The 15,013-nt window shown below is 37.9% G+C and overlaps 1 protein-coding gene and 1 long non-coding RNA gene across 3 annotated transcripts in view; one reads left to right on the forward strand and one right to left on the reverse strand.

Moving 5' to 3' along the window:
* cnksr2a (connector enhancer of kinase suppressor of Ras 2a) overlaps positions 1 to 15,013 on the forward strand; it is an 89,548-nt gene that overhangs the window by 69,849 nt on the left and 4,686 nt on the right. The window contains exons 16-23 of one of the 2 annotated variants that reach the window (XM_086306720.1): positions 122 to 195; positions 312 to 383; positions 951 to 1,018; positions 5,149 to 5,246; positions 5,813 to 6,034; positions 6,758 to 6,899; positions 8,448 to 8,666; positions 10,551 to 10,738. In XM_086306720.1, the coding sequence (XP_086162846.1) occupies positions 122 to 195; positions 312 to 383; positions 951 to 1,018; positions 5,149 to 5,246; positions 5,813 to 6,034; positions 6,758 to 6,899; positions 8,448 to 8,666; positions 10,551 to 10,738 (1,083 nt within the window). The remainder of the gene's footprint in view (positions 1 to 121; positions 196 to 311; positions 384 to 950; positions 1,019 to 5,148; positions 5,247 to 5,812; positions 6,035 to 6,757; positions 6,900 to 8,447; positions 8,667 to 10,550; positions 10,739 to 15,013) is intronic. The other variant, XM_086306721.1, reaches the window with a different exon arrangement.
* On the reverse strand, positions 7,867 to 11,832 carry LOC147322244 (uncharacterized). The gene is made up of 3 exons (XR_015131069.1): positions 11,717 to 11,832; positions 11,114 to 11,193; positions 7,867 to 8,636 (listed from the first exon to the last, which is right to left on the reverse strand). It is a non-coding gene; the product is annotated as an uncharacterized LOC147322244 (long non-coding RNA).

Here is a 15,013-nt window from a genome sequence, read left to right on the forward strand (position 1 = left end):
AGAGTGAACACATGAAATCAACAGTTTTTTTAGCCATCCTCTTTTTCTTTCTTTTTCTTTTTTTTTGGCTTGCTGTCTGTCTTTTTTTTTAAACATTTCTTTCTCCTCGCTCTTTGTTCAGGATGAAAAAGCCGAAGGTTTTGTCAGTCTTCCAGAATTTAAGATCGATCGAGCCAGTGAATGCCGCAAGAAGTAGTAAGTGCTTAACAAACGCAGGTCTCTTGCATATATATATGTATGTTACGTGCAGATCACATGTTCTTGAATGTATGAATGTGTGCCTGCAAAAATAACACCCTCTATCCCTCTAGTGCTTTCAAAGCTTGCCACCCCAAGGTCAAGAGTTTCTACTTTGCAGCAGATGGAGTGGATGACATGAACAGGTAAAGGAGTGTGTGCAGGGTGAAGGTTATAGAGTAGGGCAGACTTCCAGCTGGGTGGCTAAACACCACAAAAGACCCTTCAAGTAAAAAGGGGGAAAAAAGTGTTTTATTTAATGTTTAAAAAGGGAATTTGTTTTTAGTATCAAAAATTTTAAGACATTTTCACAGAGGCCATTTTTTTATAGGTGGCCAATTTTTTTATGAGTCACAACATACTAAGGATAATATATTATACCTATGTACCTGTTTTTGTCTGTTACTGACTTTTTTTAAACAAAATATGTATATATTTGTTCATCCATGTCTTACATAACATTTAAACCATGTTTGATATACCTATTTACTTATATGATGTAGTTATCATGCTGTAGATCAGAGCAGCTCAATATCGTTTCAAACTTTTAACAAAACAAAAAATTAAAATAAAAAGAAGTAATCATTTTTTCCCAAGTGATTATTTATGTACACTGTGAGACTTTGGGACCCCAAGCGAAATTGTTATTTTAATGTTTAATTATTTGTTTGCGTACATTATGAGATAATCTAATTAGTTCCCCCTTCTGTTAGGTGGCTGAGTCGCCTCAACATGGCCGCTGTAGGCTATGCAGAGCGAGAGAGGATACGCCAGGAGCAGGGTGAGGGGCTCATTCAGCGACATGGTGAAGGGTTCTTCAAACGATGGCTGCTGTAGGATGTCATCTTAAGCCAACAACACAATAATACTTCTATACCTATTGAACTTATTGTTATATTCCCAGAATAGCCAGATAAATCTCCTAGGGGCTTACTGGGAGAAAAATTTGTTAATGGGCAACTAATGACCCCGTACCACACATGACTGTTTCATTACACCCCCAGGCACTCAGAAACCAAACAGTTATTTTTCATCCGCTTGGTAATGTGATGCAATTAGCTATTTCTGGAAATATATTCTCCTTCAGTTCTCAAAAACTAACAAGCGCAGAGGAACCATTCACTTAAAAGCGGTCCACATTCTTCACTCCACTGACGAAATGTGAAGTAATGTACATGTTTTCCAGGTTTTTTTAAGGTCCTGGGAAGAAAAGAATAATTTACAAGGTTAGTTTGAATTTAGCTAAATGTTAATAGTGAGCAAACCAGGTAAATGACATTATAATCTGGGTAAAAGTATTTGAACTATAACTTTGGACATAAGCAAAGATAATCAACTCAATACCCCCAAGGTTTTGGATGGTAATGAGGTGAAGCTAGTTGGGTCTAAAAATGTTGAAAACAAAGCCACAAAAGCCAGGGGAATAAAATGCCATCATTCATACCATTTATACGAAAAGAAAAAAGTGGTTTTTTTTAATGATTAAAAAGGATGTTTGTTTTTATTACCAAATATTTTAAGACATATTAGTTGTTAATAATTTGGTTTTAACTGTTTAGTCTGAACAGTTTTTGATCCTTTACTATGTTCCACATAAAATCTGAAGCATTAAAAAAATTCTAAAAAGAAAGAAATGTCTGGAACATGGTTAGCCAGAGGCTGCAGAATACTCTGAGACTTTTGAAAAGCTTAGATTAAAGATTTTTTTGTGTGTTCAGTTCTAATATTTTTTTAAAAAAAGAAAACTGTTCATGGGTAGAATAACCAATGAGCTTTTTGGCCCTCGTGTCTGTTTAAAAAACTTAGCTATGAATAAACATCACAGTTTTTTCTTCTTTTTTTCCCCCCCTCTCTCTGTTTTTTTTTTTTTTTTTCAAGATTTACATGTCAGTTGGTTGCTGACTCGTAGCAAATGAATTATTGTTGCTATATCAAAGGTTTTTTGTGTATTAAATACTCAAAGCAAAACATCCATTCTACTTGTGGAGTGAGGACCAAAATGCAAGATCCTCATTCAGAGTTTCAATAAAAAGCCAAAATTTTAATAGTTGTAATCCAGATTTAAAACTTAGTCCCAGGAGATCAGGAACAGTAAACAGAACAAAAGAACAAAGGAGAGACAGGGCTATTTATACACACAAAAGGTAATCAGGGAATAGGAATGGGAATAGGGAATATATAGAGCTGAAACTAATCTAGACAATAACAGTCAAATTAAAAGTGTGACACAAGAGACAAGTAGACAAGTAAAACTAGAAGTGAACTGCAACCATAACTAAAGCACATGAAACAAGAGTAAACTTGACACAAGAGAAAGCATACAAGGTCAAGATAGAGGGAAACATTAGTCTATAAAGTCAAACAGTAGCAACATGTAACCAAAAGTGAATGACTGAAAATACTAGGCAATATTTGAAAATGAAAAGTGAGTAAAAACATAAAATAAACCCAGAACAGGAAACAAAACTAAAATCACCCCACATAGCAGACAGGTCTGTCCCGGATCTGGTGTCAAGCTGGCACTTCTGACTGACTGGTGTCATGGCAGGGTGTATGTCAACCAGATGTGGGCCAGGTCTGGCAATGATGGCACTATTTATGTTCCCATTTTCCTATTTTAGTTAGAGGACCCAAATGCCATGTTGCAATACTATACCGCTATGGTAGCCAATGTTTCAAATGCAGGTTTGACAGGTTTGTGAGAGTACACTTCATCCAAAACCTAATGAGGGTTTAGTCATGTTTACTGCCGGGTGGTTGTAGCTCCAGGGGTAGAGCAGGTCACCTTCTGATCAGAGGGTTAGTAGTTTGATTCCTGGCTCCTCCAGTCTGTATGTCAAGCCTGTGAATATGTATGAATGTAGTTAGGAAGCACTCAGTTTAGAGAGATTGGGTGAATGTGGCATGTTGTATAAAGCACTTTGAGTAATCCAGGAGAGTAGAAAAGTGCTACGTAAGAATCAGTCCATTCACTGTCTGAATGGAATTTTGTCATGTTATTTTTGCACTATTATGTTCCGGCACATGTTGTGGTTTGATTAACGTACACATTAGGCTGACATCTGTTGCCAGAGCTGAAACTGTTCTGGGCCAGCACAGGACCACCAGTGTGTCTGCAGCTGGCCTTGTGCTGGCCTATGTGTGGGCCACCTCTGGCAAACCAGATCTGGGCCACCGTCATTCTTTGCGGTATGTGGGTTATGTGTAAGCACATTGTGTTGGCCAGATCCGAGCCATACCAATTTTGCTATGTGGGACAAACAAGAATTCAACCTCCAACTCCATCTGGGAACTGTGGCACAAAATGCCTGATAAGATGTTAACCTGATAGATGTACTTGGGGCATGTTTTCTATCTCTCATGGTATTCCGATGGCTGAATGGAAGGTAAATCAATAGACAGGTGGATAAATGGAAAGAAAATGGTGGAATACTTAGTACAAATAAATAATAAATACTATATTTATCCATTTACTTTATTTTATGCAGCTCTTCAGATTATCCTAGCTCTTCTACCATGAGGCTGCCCTCCCTTTTGATTTGATTCAAAAGAATTTGATTCATATAGCACCAGTTCCCATCAATAGTCATCTTAACCACATTACTTTGCAAAGTAAAAACCCAACAGAATCACTAAGAGGCTTCCACTAGCAAACAGAAGGTTTGAACAGCAGGTTGATTGCGCTAATTTGCTCAGAGCCAGAGCAATGTACCTGATGTGGCCATGTTAGAAATAACTATAGTGTCATCATATAGAGCCAAGAGAAGGACAAAAACCAACAACAAAATCTCAAACAGGGCTGAACTTTTTCTAATATCTACATACATTGTAAAAAAAAAAAAAAAAAGTAATATAGAAGTATTTTACTGTGTATTTTACAGTTTTGTACTGTTCTTCTAGAATATCATTAAATTTACATAAATAGACTGTGATTTTACATTCCAAATGTAAATTAACGTAAAATCACTGTAAATGTAATAAAACATAATTTTGTTTTTTTAAATATATTTGTCTGTACATATGCATATTTAGATTGTTAAAATACTTTCACAAATGGACCATAATTTCACAAATATTTGTCCATTATTTAAAAGATTGAACTGTTAAATTCAAATGTAATGCTATGGAAAAATATATAAAATGATTCTTATAAACTTTTTTTACATCAATAATAATAATTATTATTGTCATTTAGGGCGATTGTGGCTCAATAGTTGGCAGTTCACCTTGTAATCAGAAGGTTGCTGGTTCGAGCCCCGGCTCGGACACTCTCGGTCGTTGTGTCCTTGGGCAAGACACTTCACCTACCACCTACTGGTGATGGCCAGAGGGGGGATTATAAAGTGGAATTGTAACGCGCTTTGAGGGTCTCAAAATAAATGCAATCCATTATTATTTAAACCAACTGTTAACTGTATATTTCTGTACATTTAAGTATTATTATTCATATTGCCGCATTCATTGACCTTGTTTATAGGTAATTTCATTGTTTAATCACATTAAAGTGTTCCTAATTTAATGTTTAAAAGCACTTGAAAAAGGCAAAATCCCATGTAAAATTAGGGCAACAAACTGTATTGTCATTACTGAAAATAACCTTATTTTCATGAGAAAGTTATTTTCTGTTATTTTCTGGTATTATTTTTGCCCCCAGCTGCTGGAATATTACTGTTTTTTTAGGATTTTCTTTTTTTTTACGGTGTACACTGACTACTGATTATTCATCACTTCAATCATGTTTAATATGAGCATCCATCAGTTTAATAAATGACAGAAAATAAGGAAAAGTGTAATTGGTTCCCATTAAGAAACAACACTCTAAGCTAATATGTAAAATGTGCATGATACTACAAATACACTAGATGTATGTGTACGGATGGATCTGACAGTATGTGGGTGGGTTTCCTGTAGATTACTGGAGTGAAAGTGAACATGAGGATGACGCTGCCTCCAGCCCCAAACAGGACAGTCCCCCACCTCCATATGACACCTACCCACGGCCTCCATCAGTGAGTCACTCTCTCTCAAACACGCACACACACACACACACACACACACACACACACACACACACACACACACACACTGTAAACTGTATTGCATCTCTCACAAGGTAGATATTGTACTCGGAGGCTAAATTGAGGCCTTGTGCTTCCTAGTCCACTGTAACAGTTGGAATTATTGCCAATAAAGCAATAAGTACAGATAGTGCTGAGGCTATATTAAACATAAATGTTGCTATATTTGAAGTTGAAATGGGTTGCTGTACATCATGCATCTCTGTCCTGGGCTATGTTTTTTTTAATCATCGGGTAAAAGAAAGGAAACACCAACAGCACCTTGTCCATGTAATTGAAGTTACAAAACACAGGCTGCTAAGTTTTAAGATAATAATAGAGTCACTCAAACACCCCTCTGCTTTGTCTTCTTGTCTCTCACCTACCATATCACACACTTACTCAATCAGGCAGGCATGCTGATGAAATCCTTTCTTTGAAGTGTGTCATATGGTTGAATGAAACAAGGCGATCATTTGATGTCTGCCACATTGTCTCCCTTCCTTTTTCTCTATCAGATGAGCGCCTACTTGGAAGGAGGTCGGACCACTCGGCTGTCTTCCACAGAGACGTCTCGCTCTCGCTCATCCCAAGAGGACTTCCTTTGTGGCGAGCCCCCTGCTGCAGCTGCAGAGCCGCAGTACCACCCTGGTCCTCTTGGGGGAGGCACCACACACAGTGGCAGAAAAGCAGGGGGCAGCAACAGTAGCGACATACAGTACAGATGTGATCCTGTAGAGGTGTGTGATGATGTTTAATATTACCTGAGTTTAATGGTCTCATTTCAACAGTTCGGAAATTGTTCTTTCGACTTCGGAGCATGAATGTGCTTTTTAGTCTGAATTTACACTCACCAGCCACTTTACTACATTCATCTATTCAACTGCTATTTAACGCTGATGCATAGTTAGCTAATCACATGACATTAACTCAGTTCGTTTAAGCATGCGGACATGGGAAAGAAGGCCTTCTGAAGTTTAAAAAGAGCATCAGAATGGGTAAGAAGTGACTTTGAATGTGGGATAGTTATTGACAGGCTGGTCTCAATATTTCAGAAAGTACTGATCCACTGAGATTTTTCCACACAACCATTACATAGTTCTGCTGTGACATTCTGATGTTAAAAGAACAAGTAAAGCGTGGATCCACCCAGCTTTGCATGTATATCAATGGTTCAGCCAACTGATGGTGGTATACTATTACTAACTATAGTGTGGGACTCTTGATTTCAATTACCGTATAAATTATATCAAATAGATTTTGTTCCTAAGTTCAGACTCTAGAAGATGATGAATATAGTGCAACAGACTGTTTCCTAATTAGCATATTATGTTTAGAGAAATACATTTTACCAACAATAAACTACAATTTGTAATATAGGAGCTGCCTTCATATGGGACCACATGCTTTGATTGCATCTGGTAAGTCTACTGAATAATTTGTTTATCTGTTGTTTTCTGTAGTACCGCTCCAGTCCTGCTGGGGGCAGTAGTGAGACAGGGTCCCCGGGCCGCTCTTCATCATCGCAGAGGCGCTCTTGGCAGGACCTGATTGAGACGCCATTGACCGAGGCTGGACTGCACTACCTTCAAACTGGACCACTTGGTAGTGCCCAAATTCCAATTCAGTTGCTTGAACACATCAGTGTTAGTGACTTCTGTTTAAGCTGTGATTATGTTCTACAGAAAGAATGAAAACCCAATGTGTTTCTGCACACCAACATGTTTCCCAGATCTTCCCCTCATAGTGGTTTGTTGCAATATAGGTGAAAAAACATATTCTTTCCAAGATGGCAAAAAAAATCTAAAAATGGATTAGTGTCATTTAATTATAAAGTGTAAAGTTTGTTTTTCATTAGTTATTAAATCTAAATCAAAGTGTCTCATATTTAGCTAGCTCGCTTGATAACAACCAGTTCTTTATTGTTCTTATTTAGTATACAGTAAACATCTATGGCAGTCCAGCTCTTTCAAGAGGGGAATGTCTGAGGTACATGTAGGTTAAATGGTGTGACTGTGTTTCGGCCAAAAGAAAGTACAGCTTCAATTTTTATGTCTCCACCCTCTGTTTTCTGTCATGCAAACTCTTATTCCATGCACTGACATTATGAAACATAGACGTAGCATTTGCTTGGAAAAATTAAACCAGTGTGAAAGTGCCTTAAGCCTGCATTTTATCTCAAGGCCAAAAGATGGCGATAGTTGTGGATAGAGTCAATGAGCAATCAATTTCACAGTAAGGCACGCCCCTTCCTATCACATTTGTTTTAAAAACAAGATGACAACAGTGGAAATGCTCATCTTGAGGCTTCAAAACAAGCCTGTAGAAACCAGTGGATGACATCATGATAACATGATGACATCATATTAGTTATGTCCATCTTCAATACTGTATCTACCTGTACCAGGAATGCCATTTTTTTTCCCTGAGCTATAAAATAAATGAGTGAATTAATTAATTAATAATTAATTCTGTACAATATGGTCTTGTATAGCAGTGTCTTATATAGAAATATAGACTTATTATATATACTTATATATACTGTATATTATACCTTTGTACTTTTACCCCATCAAATTTAACAAAATGGTTGCTTCACTAAAAGTAACAGAACTGCAAAAAAAGTGTTTTTTTTTTTAATTTGCTATATCTTAGATTGTTATTTTATTAATACCAAGAACAAGAAAGCTTTTCCAGAAAGTGTGCCATTAAAATTTTGAAAGGTCCATACACAGAGCAGAATTTCTAGTGTTTTGACAGGAACTACTCTCTGCTCAAGAAAGCGCCCCCATGAAAACTGTCTGCTATCATCTGTGATCATCAGCTTCAGCTCTCCCTCATTAAAATCAACTTTGACCCCTGCCTGCAATGATATTTGTCAAATATTTTGTGCAGCTGCTGATGCAGCTTGAAGCTTGTGTGTTTTATATATGATCTTGTGTTTAATAGTAATGTATGTGTTAAGTGTTCTTTCTGATGCTCCAATGTGGACAGTGGCTTTAAAGCTGGAATAGCAATGTGTCTCTGATTCAGTCAGAATATATTTAAAATAAATGTTACTGTATTGAACAGAGTGTTCTTTTAAAGAAATGAGTCATGTTGCATTCATGACTCAAATAACAGCAAATCAATTTTCTTTTCTTTTCATTGCAGAGGACGCCGTCTTTGCTGAGCCAGGTGGTGGCTCAATGATGGCCGGAGCCGTTTACACTCTTCCTGCTCCGAGGAATGTCCCGTTGCCCATGGCAATGCAGAGGCTGATTCCTATGGCAACCCAGGGAGGGAAACCCCGCAGCTTCACACTGCCACGAGACAGCAACCTCCACACGCTCCTCGCACCGCCTGCAAAAGAAGAACAGCAAACACACAACGGTGAGTTCATGCTGGATCAGGCTTTTGGTGTGAAATGCTTACAAGGGCACAGAGAGCTTAAAGCTAATCCGGAAGCATTATTTTTATTCACTATGTTTTAACACCAAATAAACACTACAGTAAAGACAAAAGCAGCATTCATTATACAGTACACAGAGATTTTAGGCAATAAAAATAAAGCGAAAATACTTTAAATCAGACTATGAACCAGCCACAACATCTGAACATTGATGCAATTTAACAGTTAAAACTAGCTACCAAACAAGCAGTGTTGCATTAGAAAAAAATAAATTCAAATAACAGAGAAACATATGAAATGTTATATAGGGGAGAATAATGAGCTCTCCTAAAGGATTGCACAAATGGTTTAAACCAGCCGTTCCCAAGCTACATGGTCTTCTTTAAGGGCCATTAGTGAGGTTGCTGCTTTGTCTGAAAGCAAGAAAAAAGCCTCACAATTCAAACTTTGAAAACTTCTTTTAACAACAGAATTTCATTATGTTGCTATGAGACTGCAAGCAGCCACGTCTGTGGATGAAAACTAAAGCCAATGCAAAATTCCCCACTGCAGAACTGCAGTTCCTCTCTTGACCACTTGAGGCTGGCCCAAAGCTGTGTTTTAACCTTTTAGAGCCATTTAATTGAATTAAATGCCAAAAATGATATGGCCTGCTGTGAGTTACAGTTCATTCTAAGTGAAATTCTAGTATTTTATCAGTCTGTTACTAAGCACCAATTATCGGTTTCTAAGCACCAGTATCCGTGTCTATGCTTTGTACCTGTGTGGTTTTTGGATGCAGATTGCTACACATGCTCACTACCCTTAGCTTATAACTTAGGGCTTTCAAATTCAGTAACTTGTGGGAGCAAAAACACCAAGATTGAGGTTTTCTGTAGTCCAAAACCAATGGGTGATGCCACGATGACTATGTCTAGCTTTTATATACAGTCTGGTTTTCATGACATTTGTTGAATTGCTATGTGCTGCACGCTATTTTCACTGCAAGAGCTCAATGAGGGAAAATACTTCCAAGTACTTAATATTGCTCCATAATAACGGGGGCTCGGGTGTTTCATACAATGACAGCTAATTCTGAGCTAGTTGTAGCCACTGACACAACGAGCTGGAATGATCAAATCTGGAAAAAAATAATTGCATGTTTGACCTTCTCGATTTCACTGAAGGACAAAATATTTTATGTTGGGGATTAACTCAGTAGAAGAAGCTGGTGCTGCTCTCAGTGATGCATTTTTTGGGTAACAGCAGAGCGCAAAAATGTGTCTCGCTGTGAATGACAGCCACTAGAGACTGAGGGGGAGGGGGAAAAAGGAAATTTCTTTTTAAGGTGAAGATGTCAGCACATGTGCCATATATAAAAACTGCTCTCAGGCACAGACATATCCATTTAAATCATCATCAGCTTGAAGCAGAGCACACTGCAGTCATACATTGATCTAATGAGGCTAATGACACCACGGTGCTCCTGTTGCCAAGGTGAGGCAAGCAGCATATGAAAAGAAAGGACTGCAAGAGTAAATAAGACTGATTTATGTAATAGCATGATATATGTTGCATTTGTTAGGGAATGGATTGAACAATCAATTATAATGTGAGCAAGGAAATAAAACTGCCAAAGTGATGAGGGTGTCCCTGAGGCTGACAGGATTTTCTCCTCATTAATAATCCTGCTGTGACTAATACAAATCATTACACAATGTCGTAGATGTGTCGAGGTGTGCTGCTGTCCTCCAGTGGTTGATCTGAGATATAACTTAAGGCGCTCCCCGGCCTTTTAGCTTCTAATCCTGTAACAGATGTGAAGCAAAGAGTTCAACTCAACATTAAATGTGCGGGTCTCTGTTTCCCCTCTGACTGCTCTGAAGGTGGCAGTGAAGGTGCCTCGCTGGGCGACCTGTTTCGTGCGTGCGAGCAGGGTGGGGTCTGTCCTCTGGGTCGGGGGTCGGAGTCCAAAGGTCAGTCAGAGTTCAGGCAGTCATTTCTCCGAAGGGCCGCTGACCCTCATCTCAACGAGCGCCTGCACCGCCTCCGCATACTGACCTCCACGTTGAAGGTTGGTCCTCACTCTCATTCATATAGACACATGCGCAAGACGAGCACGGGGGCACGCCAAACACATGCACACTTACAGAGGCACAGGAGGATTTTAATTTCTGACGAGACGACTGACCTTTCCCTAACCTCTCACCCAAACTCTTGTCGATGTTTGTACAGATGTAGACACCGGGTTTGTGTGATGCATTTCTGGCCATTTGAAATACTATAAAAAACAAACCAGCGTACAAACATTTTATAAGCAAGACGTTTACCACATTTGAAGAAATAAAAAAAACTAACATTTCAGTTAAAGTTGTTTTTGATGTTTGTGGTGCATTTATTTTCACTTGTACAAAATTAATTGCTATTGCAGTGTACTGCTGATACTGACAGTATGTGTGTGGGATACTGGTCTCGAACTCCAGTCCTCGAGGTCCGGTGTCCTTTCCATGTGTCCCAGTTGCAACACACCTGAACACAATTAGTAGGACATTAGCAAGACTCTATCCGGTTGTTCAGTCTGACGTCACTAGCCGTGTCTGGGCCTAAACTCCGCTACAGGTCCATATATCAAACGATCACTATGGCATTACTGAGAGTTGAAAAACTGTCTAAAGTCTTTCATCTATAATAAAATGATCAGCGTTCTGCTCTACCAGGTGTAACGATTGAGTTTAACATCCAGGCATCCATGAAAACGGAATTTATGACATTTAACGGAGTTAGAAGTTAGCAGGAAGTTAGCTCGCTAGCTTCTATCTAAATACAATATAGCATGTCCTGACTGGGGGTTTTGGAAACAAATTAAAACGTACAGCTCTGTTATCACTTCCAACATAAATGTAGACAGAGAACTAAACAGCAGTGACGTTTGTAGGCTTACTGAAGTTTGGCTAGCTGGTATATAATGATGTGCTACGTGACCGCTAGCGACACAGCTATGTTAGCATAGCATATAAACAAGCTAACTTTTTTTCCACTCGATAAAAGTTACCGTGAGTGTTCTCGGTGGTCAGGAACAAATGTAATCGCATGGCAGGATGGTGTAAAAGGACCAAACTTCAGCCAGGAGAACAACTGAGATAATCCATCCACAATACGAGGTTAGTCATTCATATACTGCTGCATGGGCTGGGCTGGGCTGGGGTTACATCCTAAGGTTTTAAAAACTGAGTTTAAATAAATGATTAGCGGTAATAAAAGCTGAGGGAGGTCAACAGTGATCACTGACTGTTTTAGGAGCTTTTTGAGATTAAATAGAAGAAAATACATAACATTAAACATGTTAACAACACAAAAGCCATATTAAACGCAGACTACTTTAGGCCCGGAAGTAGGATTCGCCACGTCATCACTTAACAACTGGATAGAACTTAGGTGGCAATTCAGCCATTTGATTCATGTTACAGCAGCTCGTGAGTGAATGAACATGGTGCAATAAAAGTACTTTTAGGAGTAAATTTTTCCAAACACTTAACATTGACTTAAATTTACTTGAGTAGGATTAGTGTTTGCCACTTCAACATGCAGTCAAGTTCTATACTCTTGCTAGTGACCTACTAATTTTATTCAGGTGTGTTGGAAAAGAGAAACATGGAAAGGTTTCAGGATACCAGCCCTCGAGGACTGGAGTTCGAGACCCCTTCTCTAGATAAAATATTTGCTGGAGAAAAGTAATGCAATAAAAAAAAAGTATTTTACGACAGAAGTTAAAAGCAAAATTGTATAGAAATCCTGTCATCTGTGTTTGCTGGCTCGGTATGCAACTGTTAGCCAATGAGATGTTAATTTTGGTGAACAGCCTCAAACCAAACTATATCTGCCAAAACAGGTGTACAGACGACTCCTTACAGTGTCTTTCAGTAGAGACTCATAACCTTAAACTCAAAGCGGCCACACCCTTAATGATCCATAAGTTTAACCTTTAACCGAGTTTAAAGAAGGATACAGTTTGCATGCTAAAAACACAAAATCCATTTTTCCAAACATCTTTATTTGTGCTGTAAATTTGGATATTTTGAGAATCTATGGAGATTGAATCAGTATTGGAGGCGGCCTCAAAGGGCCTTTTGAGAAGCTGCAGCTTTGAGGCATTTCTGCATTGGCTTTATTTTCAGCTCTTCTGTGAAATCTGTAAAACGTTTGACTAGGACACAACACGATGGTTAACAGAATTGCTCTCGGGAACAGACGTTTGCTTACTAAAAACAACGAAATGGACCTCAGTAAGAGAAGTTGCTGCCAGTAGGTACTCACACAAACAATAAAGGCATATAGGAACAGACACTTTTGAGTCTGGAGCTTAGCAAAAGGTCAGTTTTGTTGAACTTTATTTTCCTTCCATAGAATTCAATTTTTGTGAAATGCAACACTGTATTTCACCTCATATTATTAATCTTACAGGTCATACTCCTCTAAAATCTTATCAGAAACTGCCTCCTCCCCATTCCTTCTTCACAAACCTTTTGAACTGTAAGATTTCTTGAAATAATGGTTTACTTCAGAAATTGTGCAAAGGCTATTGACCTCAAGGCAAAACGTGCTGCTTGTAAAATAGAAACACTTTTTCTCATCTGTTCAAAAATAAAACATTTGTTAAAGCTATGATAAGACAGAAGAATGGCTCTCTCCATGAGGATTTATTTCATAATTGTATATTTATGATAATTTCTGACTGTGATGCACACATAAACACCGCTCATGTGCTGGAAGATGTCTGTCTTGTTAGTTTTAGTGGCGTTATCTGTCACAGTGTGTCTCCTCAGAGTCCTCAGATGTCAAGCAGCCGTCTGTTGCTTCATGCTGTCTGAGCAGCAGTGATGCTCCCAGGCTGGGTGGCTCTTTTGCTGTTTTTTTATGTCTCTAGAGTTTGTTTCTTTGTTGCTTCCTCCGTGTATGGGGGCGGGATGGCAAGTGAGGGCATGGAGGCTTTATTGCTTGCAGGTACATCAGGTTTTTTTTGTCTGGTTGGGTGGGGAAGCTTATGTGTTTGTTTGCTTGTCTCGCGTCTTTTAAAGGTATATACCAAGCTTTGGGGGGAGCATGGATGAAAAGTTTCACAAATAATCTTCAGAAGACACCACAGTGACCCTAGTAGAGGCTACATTTTAATTGCTATTTACAAGGGATCAGGTTGGATTTGTGCGTTCAGGCAGCATCAACATATCTGCAGTGGTTGCTGTGGAAACAACAAAGGATTTCATATTTTCTTTGTGTGTTTCTGCACATTAAAATTGGACCAAAACAACATGATACATTTGAATGAGAATGTGATGGCAGAAGGAATAACAAGAGAAGAGATTCGTGTGTTGTGTTTAATAACAGCTTCAGCACAAAGTCGAAGATCATGAAGTGCTAAATTAGAAATAATCTACTACTGACTGAACATTAACTGAAGCAATGTATATTTCACCATCACGATACCGCTGTCATATAGCAACATATCATCGTTGCCTTTCAATTATACACAATTTATTAACAATGATTTCCCATGTAATTTAGAAAAGAAAGTTGACAGTGCTGTCACAAAAATGTTTGTAACTGCTGATGCATTTCAAATTCATTAACTGTCACTTGAACAAAGAGGCTTAGATAAGTTATAAAGAAAGAAAGATCCAGTGAATGTGTTTAACTTTTATCAAACAAAGAGGAACTCGTTTTTAAAGGGGCTAATACAAATATTAGACATCTACAATTAGAATCGCACAATTAGATCATTGCTTTAAAAAAAAGTTAAAAAACATTATTTCATTTATTAGCATCTGAAGAATGTAACTTGTCAAACAGAAACATTTTTAGTTTTCTGATGTATTATGATAGGAAAAAGGTGACTTTTCAAAAAACAAACCCAGTTTTAAATATGAATTTAATAGGTTTTTAATATAAATAAAATAAATAATACATTTTTATAAATGCTTACAATCTTTTTTTTTTTTTCAATAAGACCTTTTTACTTCTTAAAATAGTAGCAAAAGTGGGTCTGTTACAACACTTGGAAACTACATTTAGCCAAGTATTATATTTTGACTCTTACTACTACTGTTACTGCTAATAATAGTAATAATCATCTTAAAAATTATCATTTTAATCATAGTAATTCATGATATAGTCATATCAGTTATCAAGCAGTATCTAATGATAATATCAAACACTAGGCTATTCTAGCTGAAGTTGAACAGTATAGTATTTTTTTATTCACAATTCGTACTTTTACTATTGGTAGCTGTGTTTATTTTGATGCTTCTTTTAGTCCTAACTCAGAGAAACGTCAACACTTTGACATGCTTACATC

Source organism: Aulonocara sp. 'chitande type north' Nkhata Bay, linkage group LG9 (assembly GCF_057382095.1).
Source record: "Aulonocara sp. 'chitande type north' Nkhata Bay isolate Kocher_YH1m ecotype deep benthic linkage group LG9, A_spYH_male_GT1.1, whole genome shotgun sequence".
NCBI lineage: Eukaryota > Metazoa > Chordata > Actinopteri > Cichliformes > Cichlidae > Aulonocara > Aulonocara sp. 'chitande type north' Nkhata Bay.